This window comes from Ochotona princeps, chromosome 11 (genome assembly GCF_030435755.1).
Source record: "Ochotona princeps isolate mOchPri1 chromosome 11, mOchPri1.hap1, whole genome shotgun sequence".
NCBI classification, from domain to species: Eukaryota; Metazoa; Chordata; class Mammalia; order Lagomorpha; family Ochotonidae; genus Ochotona; species Ochotona princeps.
In genome coordinates this window covers 59235518-59250285 of record NC_080842.1, presented here as the reverse complement: position 1 = coordinate 59250285, position 14768 = coordinate 59235518, and the positions used below count along the sequence as shown (strand labels likewise).

General features: G+C 37.3%; 1 protein-coding gene across 1 annotated transcript in view; it reads right to left on the bottom strand.

Moving 5' to 3' along the window:
• Positions 1-209: 209 nt before the first annotated feature.
• DHX15 (DEAH-box helicase 15) overlaps positions 210-14768 on the bottom strand; it is a 44803-nt gene continuing 30244 nt past the window's right edge. The window contains exons 7-14 of the mRNA XM_004579173.3: positions 12964-13050; positions 11976-12125; positions 11510-11618; positions 10824-11015; positions 7985-8107; positions 5531-5721; positions 1554-1723; positions 210-780 (exon numbers count right to left, since the gene is read on the bottom strand). Coding sequence (XP_004579230.1) covers positions 663-780; positions 1554-1723; positions 5531-5721; positions 7985-8107; positions 10824-11015; positions 11510-11618; positions 11976-12125; positions 12964-13050 — 1140 coding nt within the window. The 3' untranslated portion in view covers positions 210-662. The remainder of the gene's footprint in view (positions 781-1553; positions 1724-5530; positions 5722-7984; positions 8108-10823; positions 11016-11509; positions 11619-11975; positions 12126-12963; positions 13051-14768) is intronic.

Below are 14768 nucleotides of genomic sequence, written 5' to 3'. Positions count from 1 at the left end.
AGCATGTATCAGGGGATCCGAATTCAAATGAACACTACATACTTTTCAATGCTCTAATATTGTTTCAATGACTGCTTTTCTGAGGCGCATTCTGCAGAAACAACTCAATGTGTAACAAAAGCATAATTTTAAGGGGGGGGGAAGTCCTACACTGGGGAAGAGAAGCAGCTATGCATAAGAGACTACACAAAGATACCAGGGGGCTTTAACCAACATTAGTATAAATAGACTTTATTGAAGTCAGTGCCTCTGTACGGAGACAGGAGATTGTGTCTACATAAGCACAAGTTGTAACGTTTCACAACTTCTAAAAGGAATGTCAACAATTACAACGATCATGCATACCATGGTCGATAATCACATTTTAGAAGCATTTTCAACCATTTCTAAAGAAATGCTTGTAACATTGTTATATATAGAACTACTTTCAATAAACTGCAAAAACATTGATCGACTTTTCCAGTATGAGCTACAGTGTCAACACAAAAGGGAGGCATAAATGTTTAATTTATGAAATCAGAATGGAATATTTACTGTAAAGAAAAATTAAAAAGCTTTCAAATAAAGGCCATTATGGAACCAACGTGAAGAGCACAACTTGAACTTTTCAGTTCATTCATTTAAAGCTGTCCTCTGCATAACTTCAGTTCTGAGCACTGGATTTAGTACTGCGAATATTCCTTGGACTGAAGTTTGGCAATGATGCGATCCAACTGTCTCTTTGCTTCACACTGAGGGAAATTGCTCATGTCATAATATTGAGGGGCAATTTTCACCAACCTGTCCAGAAGGGGAAAATTACTACATTAACATTTATTGAAAGTACCAGAGTTGTTTATAAAAGGATAAGCAATATTCATAACACAAAGTTTGCCTACAAAATACTTCAATGACTTAAAAAAAAGCCTAATCAAGAACCATTTCTTTACATAATACATTAATGTTACCATTACCTTCTTCACTGTAGTCTCTCATGTTATTCTGACCCATCTAGCCAAGTTCACCCTAGGATCTATATAGGAAATATCTTGGTATTTGAATAGTTCTCTTTTACTTAAAGTTTTAATAATTGTAACTATAATACGTGTCATTGAGATCTTCTCATAACATTTAGCATTTTTCCTCATTTAAAGGAAAACAGTAATTTGCCATACAATTTAAATGTCAATCAAACATCAACAAATCAGTGTATGAAAAAGGTCCACAATATATAGCAAGTGACAACACCTAAAATAAGTGCTTTCAGTTCTACCTTCTTGTCAGACATTTGGGATCACAATGATGAGCCATATTAAAATTTCTTTTAAAAAATAGGCGAAAAAAACATGGAAATAAAAATTACTTGGTTTTATCAGTTCTAAAACATTGTGAGAAAGATACAGTTATAATTTTTATGCCTAACTCCTGAGTCAGTCATCAACATATAATAAATGTCCTCTCTTAAAAAGATGGATGTTATAAACCATACCATCAGGCCAATTCTCGACACCAACTCAGCAACTCTACAACTGAGCAAAATATCCACAAGATATTAGAGCAAAAGGTGTGCTTACCACTCTGGCTTAATGTCTGTGCATGTCCGGATGTAATTCTTTGTTGTCAGGACAAACTCATTATAAAGCACCCATTCAGGCTTGTGGTCGAGGACAGTAGATGGATGCAACTGGACCACCTGGTTGTCTTTCACAGTTAAGTAATGCCCTGTTCGTTCTAAATGTGCCACCTGAAATCAAAACCCAGGACAGTTAATACAATGCCTCAGTTACACTATGTTAACAAGACAACAACAGTATAAGGCAACTCACGTAATTATAGACAGATACGTTCTACGTTTTGTTGAATCTTTCAATGGCTATATTGAAGCAGTGTCCAAAACCTGGAAACCACAGCCTCTGCACCCAATCTAACTAACTAAAAGCCTGTATTTCAAATCCATGACCCAGGAATGAGTGAAACATATCTAAAAAAATATATAATAGAGTATACATACTGAACTACAAAAATCGTATGAAACTCAAACCTCAGGCGGTGTGTAAGGGAAGTTTTACTGGGACAGCAAACATGTTCACCGATCTCTGGTGGCTGTCAGGCTGTGGAGTTCAGTAGCTGTGACAAGAGCCTAATGTGTCCACAGAGCCTCATAGTTACTGTCTCATTTTTTCTCCCTGAGACTATCTAGAACAGGTCATTCAGTGCCAGGTAACATGGAGTAGACAAACAATTACTGGGAAGATTCGTGTTTAAAGTATAAAACTAAAGAGAGTAAAAGGAGAAAAGTAACCCTACTAAGAAAACAGCAAGAATGGCGAGAAAAGCTACACAGACGTCCATATTTTCTCATCCTGACTAGTGACATGCATCACTCAACTAATACATAACTCACACTACACTAAAGCAGATGACAAGTTTTTCTATAATGTTATAGGAACAAAGTACAAAAATTAGAAAATATAACTTAATTTAAAGAATTTATTATTGGGGCTCGGCAGCGTGGCCTAGTGGCTAAGGTCCTCACCTTGATCCCATATGGCCGCTGGTTCTAATCCCGGCAGCTCCACTTCCTCTCTATCTCTCCTCCTCTCAGTATATCTGACTTTGTAATAAAAATAAAATAAATCTTTAAAAAAAGAATTTATTATTTACTAAAAATGTATAAAGTGTGAGGAACTACACTGCATGCTATTGCCACAACTATTCATCTAGAAAGAAATTAGAAAGCTATGAAATGCTTGAAAAAAATCAATCTGCAGTTATGTTTTGATAATTAAAAGCAAATTTAAGATCAAGTAAAGAAACTAGTCAGTATATAAATTCTGTAAGATGCCACAAATTATTCTTACCAAAACTGGTCATTTATTTTGAACTACACTACTTTTGTATTAAATCTTCTATCCACTAACCGGATCTGGCATTATAACTAATCATGACTGGTGACATTCTGTTCCACAAAGTCAAGGAGGAAAGTATAGAAGAAACAGTATATAGCAGCCAGTGCTATAGCTCAACTGGCTAATCCTCCACTTGCACGCTGCAGCATTGCATCTCGGCACAGGATCGCATGCCAGCTGCTCCACCTCCTATGCAGCTGCTTGCATATCATTTGGGAAAGAAGTGGAGGATGGCCAAAGCCTTGGAAGACTGCACCTGCGTAGGAGACCCAGATGTTCCTGGCTTTGGATCAGGTTAGCTCTGGCTTTTAGGGCCATTTAGGGTGAACCAGTGGATGAAGATGCTTGTCTATCCTTTTCTTTAACACTACCTCTCCATAAATCTGCCTTGCAGTAACAAATAAAACCGAAAACAAAACAAAATCCAGTGCTGATCACATTTCAAGTAATGGAATGTTTCCAACTTTATCACCATAAAATTCTGGGTTTTTTGCCAAACATAATTTCTGCTTCAAACCCCTTAAAATAAGTGTTTACAATATTTATCATGTTTCACTTTAAGTTTCTATAGTTCCGGGCCCAGCGGTGTGGCCTAGCGGCTAAAGTTCTCGCCTTGAACGTGCCGGGATCCCATATGGGCGCCAGTTCTAATCCCGGGAGCCCCACTTCCCATCCAGCTCCCTACTTGTGGCCTGGGAAAGCAGTCGAGGACAGCCCAAAGCCTTGGGACTCTGCACCTGCATGGGAGACCCGGAAGAGTTTCCTGGCTCCCGGCTCCGGATCAGCGCAGCACCGGCCCGTTGCGGCTCACTTGGGGAGTGAATCATCTGATGGAGGATCTTCCTCTCTGTCTCTCCTCCTCTCTGTATATCTGCCTTCGTAATAAAAATAAATAAATCTTAAAATTCTATAGTTCCTAATACAGCTAACCAAAAATATCAATGATCCTTCAGCAGAACTCTAAGTCTAGTTGTGTGCATCACTTGAGCTTCCAATGTGCTGGAACAGCACAGCAGGTCTAGGTACCTGGACCCATGGAGACACCAGTGGAGTCCAGACCGCTGGCTTTTCAAGCTATGGTAAACTTCTGCGGATCTGTGCCTCTCAAATGAACAAATACAATTGCTTTTATAAAAGGACAGTACATACTATTAAATACTATCCTCTGAACAATAAGGAACAAATAGTCACTACAAAATAAATTGCTTAAAATAAGTGACCCTGAGGGCAGGGGGCGGGCATGGTGGGGGACATTGTGGGTCGCTCTGACTGGGCTGCAGCTCCCACTGGTTTATGTCAGGGCCAGGTGTGTGCTGGGCAGAGTAAGGCTGGACTGCAACACCCATTTGGTTCCAGTGGAAGTCAGGGCTGGAAACAGAACAAACCCAGCAGCTGCAACAACCACCAGCTGATCGGGGTGATGGACTGTGCTTGCTAGTACATACAAGAATCTGGTCTGGGAACACCTCAGACAAAGTTTCTTTGGGGATCCCCCCAATTGACCCGCTGGATTCAGAACCCTAACCATGAAAAGACAAAGGACAGAATAAGTCAATCAACCACCTCAGCTATATGTTGGCAGTGAAAAACTGGGCAAACAGAGACTCTAAGATGGACTATGTCAATCAGTGGATTCTTCAACGACCTCATCGTGCTTGGAGTGAGATTGGCAGCAACTCAGAACTGTTGAACTATCAAAACCACTTGAGCAAGACCCTCGGAGCATGCCCCATATCAGGGACTGGGGTGGGGCTTCTCCCTTGATATCCCCTTTTACCTCAGATACACGAAGGAAACAATATGAAAATAATAGTTATACCCACTTTCCTGCAGCCCTTGCACCTTTTTACCCTAATTAACTATGTAAAGATTGTAAAAAAAAAAAAAAGTGACCCTGGCCTGTTATGGTAGCTTAGTGGCTAAAGTACCTTTCTTCTCATCTGCCATGATTTCATATGCATGCTGGCTCATGTCCTAGATACTCTACTTCCCATGCAGCCCAAGGCCATGGGACCCTGCACCCACAATGGTGAGACCCTGAAGAAGCTCCAGGCTCCCGGCTGCTGGCTTTTGATCAGGTAGGCTCTGGCCGTTACAACCATTTGCGGAACAAACCAGCAGATGAAAGATCTCTTTGTAAATCTGACGTTTGAAATAAGTAAATATGAATCTTAAAAAGGAAAAGTGACCCTAAGATTCATTCCTACTTAACTTGACTTCAAATTCTGCCATGGGAAGCATTATTTGGCTGTTCACTAGACATACAATCTTCAAAATATTAGCTCACTCAACAAAATGGAGCGACCATTTGGTACAGCAGTTAAGACGCTCATATTCCATATTGGAGCATCCTCTGCTTTGGATTCCAGCCTTCTAGTAAGGCACAACCAGAGGGGTTACAGGTCATGGTTCAAGTTCTTGGTCCAGCATAGCCTAGACTTAGCTACTGCAGGCATTTGGAAAATATGGTGGAAACTCTCTACCTCTTTCACTTTCAAATAAAAATGCAATTTATAAAATAGTAAGAATTGGATGAAACATTTTACACAATCTTTCATAGTGTGTAAACTTTTCTGTTTAAATAGACATAAATCAACCAATATCATTTGAACATTTCATGTGTTCCTGTATTATCCACATACCTGCATGAAATACCCAGTAACCAAAGCTTTTCTTATATTAATATAATAGTCCCTGCTTGTAAAATCAGTACTCCGACGAGGCAAATTAAACCTGTCCATAATTCGTGATAGCTGCTGGCGTACATTGTCTGCGGACATCAGGGACCTGTAGTTAATGAAGTTGTCGTAACACCACTGAACCGATTCATGATCTAAAAAGTTGAAGGGAAAGAGGGAGGAAAAGTGGTCATGAATCATCCACACAGCAATATTTTCTAATCAGGAAGAAAAACTACCACAAAAATAAGTTGAATAATTCATAAAGTAGATTTACTCACATTTTTCCCGAGGAACTACAATGTTATGCCTATATTCCTAAAAATCACTAGTAATACTTTCAAGGTTCTTGACTACAAAAGATAGTAAATCAGTGACTTTAACTAAACGTGCTTTAATGAAATCAGCAGAGGATGGCCCAAGGCCTTGGGACCCTGAACGTGCTTGGGAGACCCAGAAAAAGCTCCTGGCTTTGGTTTGGTTCAATTCTCGTTGTTACAGCTACTTAGGAAGTGAACCAGCAGATGAAAGATCTTTCTTCCTCTCTGTAAATCTGAATTTCCAATACAAATAAATAATTCTTAAAAAAAAAAAGACACAAGCACATAGAACAGGCGTAAAACAAGAGTGCCCTACTATTGCTCTGACAATCAAAAGCATTTACTAGGAATTATCCTATCTAGTGAATAGATGTCACCATTCAGTTAGGTCACTTGGTCCAATTAACACAGGACGAGGCTTTTACAGATGTTTGCTTAATCAGAAAGCATATAAAGAGCAAGCACTGTGGAGCCATTTTGCCACCCTAAATACTAAGTTCCAATTACATATTTTCAAACATTCACTATTCTAATATTACCAATATTAAATCTCATCTTCAAAGCACAGTTCTGAAATTCAAATATACTGCTAGGTTCCTAATCAAAAATATAAGTGAAAAAGACTTAGTCTTCTGAAAATAATATATAATATCTTAAGAATTATAATGTGAACAATTGTACTGTTAAGTCCATATCTGTTATCATTTAAAACACTGTGTTGGTATCAAAGGAAATTTTAAGAAGCAGGGTAGAGTCTGCCCAAGGCCGGCAAGCAGGTGTTTTACATCGGCTATTACTAGGTAATGTATGTTCTGGTCACTCAAGATCAGACTTATCGCTCAACAACGATAGTTTCCCTGGCAGTGAAAAAGGTTTTGTACTAGGAGCATAAACATGACTTTCACTAGACTACAATGAATTACAAATACCTGAAGAGAAGCCAAAACTTGAACATAAATGAAACTTAACTTCTAACAAGGAAAAGTAAAAAAGTTACAGAGAAAATGAGACTCCCAAATATAGCACAGGATGATTAATCTCTGACTAAAGTTCATCATTAGCTTAGCCTACATACATGCAGAAACAAACCCTTTGCCCATCCTGGTATACCCACTTCTGTATTTTTTCATCCCATAAGTTATTTTTTCTCTCAATTTTTATCAATAACTCATTCTAAAAAAGTAGCGACGACACGGTAATTATGTTTTCTAATTTTCAAATCATTATCTAACTTTTTTTAGATCACTAAATACAGTGATCTACAGCTAGAATATATCTTGTTTTGTGTCCACAACAGAACTTATGGAAAAATCTTTATTGTTGGGTATTGAGGTACTATCCTGTAATTGTGGACCAGAAATCTTTAATCAAAACCGTACCCAAAGAACAAAATACAGACACATATATAACTTCACACTATTTCTGAATGGCTATAAAGCTGTTCTAGGTGCTCTTATTGGTAATATAAAATCTGCTTTTCATAGCAACCGTATCAGTTTAAGGTACTACCTCCTGTTTAACATTATTCTTCTAATAGCTCTCAGAGTTCAGAAATACTTTTCTTTAATCCTTAGCCAACGTTACAGGTAATAAGATGATACCTTTCAATAATGCTATTTCCTGGACCAAAAGGAAAGCAAATTAGTCCTAATACCCATATTTTTAGGCCTCTTGCAGCCTAAGAATTATCCAGATCTAATACCAACTTTTGTATTTTACACCTGCATTTTAAAATAAAACTATTTAAAAATGACTATACAACCATATTTAAAAATATGAAAACTGTACAGAAATAAAACTCAGGCGTAAGCCTAGCAAAATTTGTATTTTAGTGGTAATTTTACAGAAGCCTTTATTTTTTCATCACCCTGTTATTTTACAAGTTTTCTATAATCAGTGTTTTCCCCTTTGATTATAAACTATGAAAAAAGATTGGCAATTCCTAATTTAAATTCTAGTCAGGATTTTTTCTGAAGCACCTCTGAGATTCTAATGCAAAGTTGTCATGGATAACAAATGAAAGCGAGATGAAAAAACAACTTATATGCTGCTCGTGACATTTAGACAAAAGAGTGCCTTCAATCTAATTTATACTTACTTTGTTTAAATGCGTGGTAGACATTTAGCAGTGTCAGATGATCTCCATCTATGTGGGCAAATCTCATCTTGGCCTCATCAGCAGCTTTCTTGGCTTCCGTGGGGCGAACAAAACACTGTGGGACTAAACAAGGTTGGTATGGGCCCAACACAAACGCCCATATCGATGAGTCACGCATTCACAGACAGAGGAACAAGGCCTAGCTAGGTCAGTTCACAGAGCATAGGGCAGGGCAGGATGGCCTCCAACTGCATCGTGCACAGTTTACTACCTGGATTTGGTACATCAACACCTAACCACATCTGGAAGACAAGAGGGTTTCAAAGCTACAGAGTACCTGATGATTTTAACTAAATCTAAAAAGGCATCAAAACAGCTATTTTGAAGGCCATCAAGAGACTAGGAAGCTCAACTTATTTCCAAAACCAGTGCTGATAGCTCTACCAATAAGTAAAATTACAGCATCAACAGCTAATGCTAAATTTTCAAAAAGCCATCCATCATATTCACTCAATGGCTGTCCCACAGCAGAGCTAAAAACAATTATGCAACCAATCTACTGTCACATTTCTATTAGAATATTTTTCTCTTAAGGCTCTGGCTGTTACCACCTGGTAGGTATCACTATTAGCACCGGTGAGCAGAAGCATAGATAAACATAAAAATATAAAGAAATCTTGCATTTTGTAGAGAGCAGTAGTGGTGGAAGGTTAAAAACCGCCTTTGAATTAATAAAATTCAAAAAGGCTTCGTGGGATAAAAGGCTACTATTCCAATACTTTAAAAAGTCCCAAGCTAAAAATAATCATTTAATTCAAAGCCTAATATAAAATCAATCCAGTCTTAAAAAGCTTGACAATTAGTCTGAAAACAGTCATTAATGCAAAGATCGACAAAATACGCAGCTACAGGAATTGTTTCAGAGCCTCGCTAGTGATTCACATGATACTTTTTAGCTATTACAAAGTACGTACTACACTTTTTATAATACAACTTTCCTTAATTCATTTAGCCATTCCATAGTCATAAAAGCAATATGAAAACAAAAATACTTAAACAGCTTGGGACTTTCTGAACACATTTTAAAGCCCTTAAAACCGTGTCAATGAAAAAATCATAAATTATCAGTTCAGATAGAAGATAATGGGAATAATTGACAAAGAAATCAAATACAGTATCCAATTACTCTGTCATACAGTTTCCCCTTTAAAATGCCAGGAACAACAGAACATGATCACAGTGGGTATTAAAAGTCTTGCTTAACGTAACTGAAGCAAGCTAGTTCATAAAAGTACAGAAACTTCTCACAGCTGTGTTACTGACAACTACCCACCAGAGTTAAGAGAGCATAAGCAAGCAGCACTCCAGAAGGCCTGATCTGCATGTTATATCAGGACCTCGAAACTTCAGTAAACAATTCAAAGGAAAACAATGCGTTATAAGCCCAGTAAGCTGTCTTTTTGTTTCATGACATTTTCCTCAATCCTTTTTGAACATTTTCCCACAATGGCCCATTTAAAAACTGTGGCACATAAATGATTCTCTTGATGTGATAAAGCCGATCACCTGTAAACTTTCTCTTCCCTGACTTCTCATACAAATAAGATGAAGATGTAGTTGAAAATTCCAACTTCACACAAAAGTAAATTTTATAAAGAACTAATATTCTAAACTCAAACACAATTTCCTAGTATGTTCCATAAGAGCGCCAAGAGGTATAAAAACTGGGCAGATAATAAGTAAATGCATTAACAGACTGTTAACTCTTGCCCCACACTTTCTATACAACTAATCTTTGGAGAATCTACAAGACTAAGAAAGGCAGACAACAACCTACCACCACCTCTGCAAATGAAAACTATAATTTAATGAAAATGTTTATCGATACTGCCCTGCCCATCTGCTCTGAGTCTGATCAATGATAACTCTGTAAGAAAACATTGTAGCTAATTGTTTAAACAATTTACACCAGTAGAATGTTTTAAATCTGCACTAAGCACTTAGAAAATTTTCACGTATCCTTTGATTATACAGAAGACTGTGAATTGCTTATAGCAATTAAGACCAATAAACCACTTTGGAATTGGAACGAGTTAGTTCTCCTCCATTGTACAACTAGTAGCATAGAATATTTTGATGAACAGGAAAAACTTTTTAGTTCTTACCAAGAATCATTTTTTGAAAAAGCTAATTTCTAAATTACTATTCACTTGTGGATTAAGTCAGTGCTTCTAAAGACACTTCCTTCTCTTAAATTAGCAAGTTTATCTAGATGCATTGCTTTTACTAGGTGTTTCACATCACTATCATAAAAACCACCACACCAAGACTATTTTTAGGTGTGAAATCATACATCACTACTTCTATTTACTTGATGCTAAATTTAAAATCTTGTTTGATTATCATCGGAATATGTCATGTATAAGTGGAATAAAAGACTCAAGTTAAAATTAAGTATAGCTTAAATTTAATCATTGGCTCATTTCATAGCGCCAAGCACTAAAGCAAACTTCATGTACTCTCAATAATAAACTGCCAAGACAGCACTGATGCACCTATATCAAAGAACTCAGTTACAACCGCGTTCAACTTACTGCGATTTTTATTTGCACTTAAGAGAGTCAACACTTAACTGTTTTGTGCACAATGTGGTACTTTACTTCTGGATGCCCTAGTTTCATCATTAAACTATTTACAAGGCATTTAGGAAACAAAATGAGTTCCTGAAAACCAGCTATGAAATCTGCTATCATACTGAATAGTAAAAAAGAAAAACAAAGGTAAAGTCCACCCAAACTTTGAAGAGCTTGGTTGTTTTTAGTTCTGTTCCCTCTATTACCTGACAACATAGCAGTAATAGATAGGACCTCATTAGAACAGTTGTAGTCACAACTTGCAATAACCATTTTAGCGAGCTGTGGATCTAGTGGAAATTCTGCCATCATGGATCCTAATTCAGTAAGATCTCCATCATCATTTAAAGCAGCCAGATAATTCAAGAGTTCCAGGGCTCGCATCAGAGTTTCAGGAGCTAGGGGGAAAAGAATCTGTCAGACAAGTTGCCTTAAACAAGCAAAAATGTGACAAAAAAACAAATGATTGCATGCAATCTCATTTTTCTTTATTCCATGGATCAAACTCAAAATTTAAATTGTTATCAAATTCAATTACAAGCTCTAACAAACAATGAATCATATAAAAGTGCAAAATTTTCCTTAAAGTTGTCTTCTCTCAAAATATACTATACAATTGTTAATTAATCACTGTGCTTATCAAACTTTTTCCCAAAGACAAATTTTAGAAGTTGATTCTTGTATTTTCCTGCCCATATGACAATTAACCTGACTTCTTGAATAACTTTTAGAGAAAAAAGAAGGCTTATGCTGTTTGGTGACTCTCACCTTTGCTTACATCTTGATGATACTACAATAAATATGTAAAACATGAGTTTACTACATAGACTGAACAGGATGTAAAGAGAGTTCAGAGCTAATTTTGATTAACAGATTGGTTAAAAAAGTATACCTGGTGGATCCATAAAATCAAAATGTACCAAGTCATCAATACCCAGTTTCTTCAACTGCAACACAACTGATCCTAAATTGGAACGCAAAATCTCAGGGTAAGTGTTATCCTAGGAAAGAAACAAGGAAACCAACAAGCTTGTTATGACATTTATTAGCTTCATTAGCATTATTCCCCCTAAAAACAAACCAGTATCTATCTCCTGCCTCCTGAGCTGCTCACGTTGGTACAATTTCTCTTGCAAACCAGACTAAAGAAATCAGACATCTTTCCTCAAACTATGGTTCTAAGTGTTTAGTGCTATCCACCTGGATCTATAAACAGAGAATGGCATTATTAATTATGTCATAAATATAAGCAGTGTAAGGCTCTCAGATGGTAGGAAAGGTAAATGAAGTGATTCTCTTCTGATCACAAATTCACCGTCACCTTGCACACATAAAGGAAGGACGACAGGATCCCTCACCTGCATTTCTGTTTTATAGGCCTTCTCTGTGTAGAGCCTGAAGCACTTCCCAGGACGGGTACGGCCAGCTCGCCCAGCCCTTTGCTGAGCAGAGGCTTTGCTAATCGCCGTAACTAACAGAGACTCAACTCTGATCCGAGGATTGTAGACCTATCAGAATGGAAAACAAATTGTGAAAAGGTCCATTTTTAAATCCAAGATTATGATTACACATACACCTAAAGGGCACAGTGACCACTGTAAATCAAGAGAGTCCATCATCCCCACCTTTCTGGTATGCTGATAGATTCAAGCGAGCAACAAAAAGCTGATCAAAGAAATGGCTAACAAATATTTAGTCCACTAATTCATATTAACTTCACCTATGCCTTGTTTTTACACCTTGCAACACAATTCTTATATGCTGGAATGGTGAAGAACTCAATGTTTGATGTTGAATGAACCCAGAAACCCCTCTAGCTTAGCCTCTAACATATCAACTGCAGGCTGACAGTTACCAGGGAAACATCCCATCAAAACCTTGACATGCAATCCTATATCACGTGGAGACATTCTGGTTCACAGCATATCACATAGACTGTAGCAGTCCTAGTGAGATCCTTTACCTGGTAATCTCACAGCCATCTTAGGTTGTGTTAAGAACATACTATAATGTTTACAGAAAGACAAAATTCCCAAACCATGTAATCATCAGAACACCTTTCTGTTGTTAGGCAATACCGCCAATCCTACAAAATGCTATGAATTTATCTCCGACATTTCAAAAAATTCATCCTGACCATCATGAAAAAACTTTACTAAATAAAATTTGTCTACAATTACACATTAAACACTGTTTTCATTTCTGACAGTCATGTAAAACACAAAGGGCTCCTATGGAACAAATATGAAAATGAAACAAAACAGGAAACAATTCTAAGCAAATTTAAGCTATCAAATGGATAGATATCAGAAGGCAACACTAATATATAGGTACTGATTTACATACCTTTTGTTTTGCAAATCCAGGATCTATTACAAACACCACACCATCTATTGTCAACGATGTCTCTGCGATGTTAGTTGACACCACTACCTGTAAACAAATACAGCTACACGTCAGGAAAACATGAAATTTTCGCACCAGGAATTTTGAATTACACACAAGGTTTGAGCTTCTGTGGACAACACTTTTAAAAAGATAAAAATCTACATAGCGTTCAGTTTCAGGTAATATTCATCAATTAAAAAAATATTCAAAACAAAATGGCAAGTGGAAAAAACTCAAATTCCAATCCAGTAAGAAATGAAAGCACCAAAGAGATGAAATAAAATACATTACTGCATACAAATAGTTAGGAACAACAGATCTCTCATCCTCCCCATGGAATTAATCCAAGGGAGGCAGGCACACCAAGAGCAGTTAAACTAGCCAGACCACGAAGTCTACCTACCAAATGGATAAAACTTTCAAAGTGGGTCTTATGATTAATTTTTTGAATTACTGAACCAGCCACCACTATGAAAGAATGGCACTCAGATTACTAGAGGTTAAGTTGTGGCAGTAATAATTTCTTCAATTTGTACTGCCTTCCTCACTAGAACTGGAGAAATAATAACTTCATTGGATAAGGACTTCAGGTAAGTCACACTGAAAACAGAAGATAATTAGGCTAAACTGGTTACATTTTCAGTCCTCAGCTCAGCAAGAGTCAATTCAAGGAAGCTGCCTAGGAGCATATATATTTCGTAATATCATACCTAACTATATGTTGACTGCACAAGATTGTCTTTGAAAGTGTGGCAGCTTCTCCCAAGAGCCACTTTTCCTTTTCACTGAGCAACAATGAACCACATGATTGAACTATATATAGTAAGAGAAAAAAAAACAGCTATCTGTATGAACAATTAAATAAAAACTCAATGTTTGAAATCAGAATCGTTGGATACTAACAAAACCGGATATACAATGTTTGGGGGCTGGTGCTGTGGTACGGTGCAAAAAGCTGAAGCCTGCAACAGCATTATGCAACATGGGTGCTGGTTTCTATTCCCATGGGTCTACTTCTAATTCAGCTCCCTGCTAATGTGCAGAGCATGGCCCTAGTACTCCAGCTCCTGCACTTATGCAGGAGACCCGGAACAAACTCCTGGTGCCAAGCTTTAGAGTGGCATGCTCTAGCCACTGCAGGCATTTGGAGAGTGTACCAGCAGATGCAAGATATCATGCTTATCCCTCTTTCTAACTGCCTTCAAATAGATTAATTTATTTTAAAAAAGAAAAAAAGTCCTAAGTCACATCAAAATATATACAAAAAAGACAATACAGTATATTAACTGTAATACATGTAAAGAACTTCTACAGCTTATAGATTAATCAAACACCAAACTTCAAAACTTGCCAAAACAGTCAAAATCATTATATGAACGCATGTACTTAATTCTCAATCTCTCTTCAGACACTTGAAATGTAACAGCATCAATAATGTTACACAATACTGTTCAATCAATAGGGTTACAGTAACCATTTGTGAAGACAAAGCTATTTAAGGAATACCCCTAACAAAACCTTTATCATGCATCCTCATTTTTAACAAAGATTTATTTTTATTGCAAAGTCAGATATATATATAGAGAGAGGAGAAGAAACAGAGAGAAATATCTTCTGATGATTCACTCCCTAAGTGACAGCAACAGCCAGTGCTGTGCCGATTAGGAGCCAGGAGCCAAGAGTTTCTTCTGGGTCTCCCAAATGGGTGCAGGGTCCCGAGGCTTTGCCTTGCCCTCAACTCTTTCCCAGGCCACAAGCAGGGA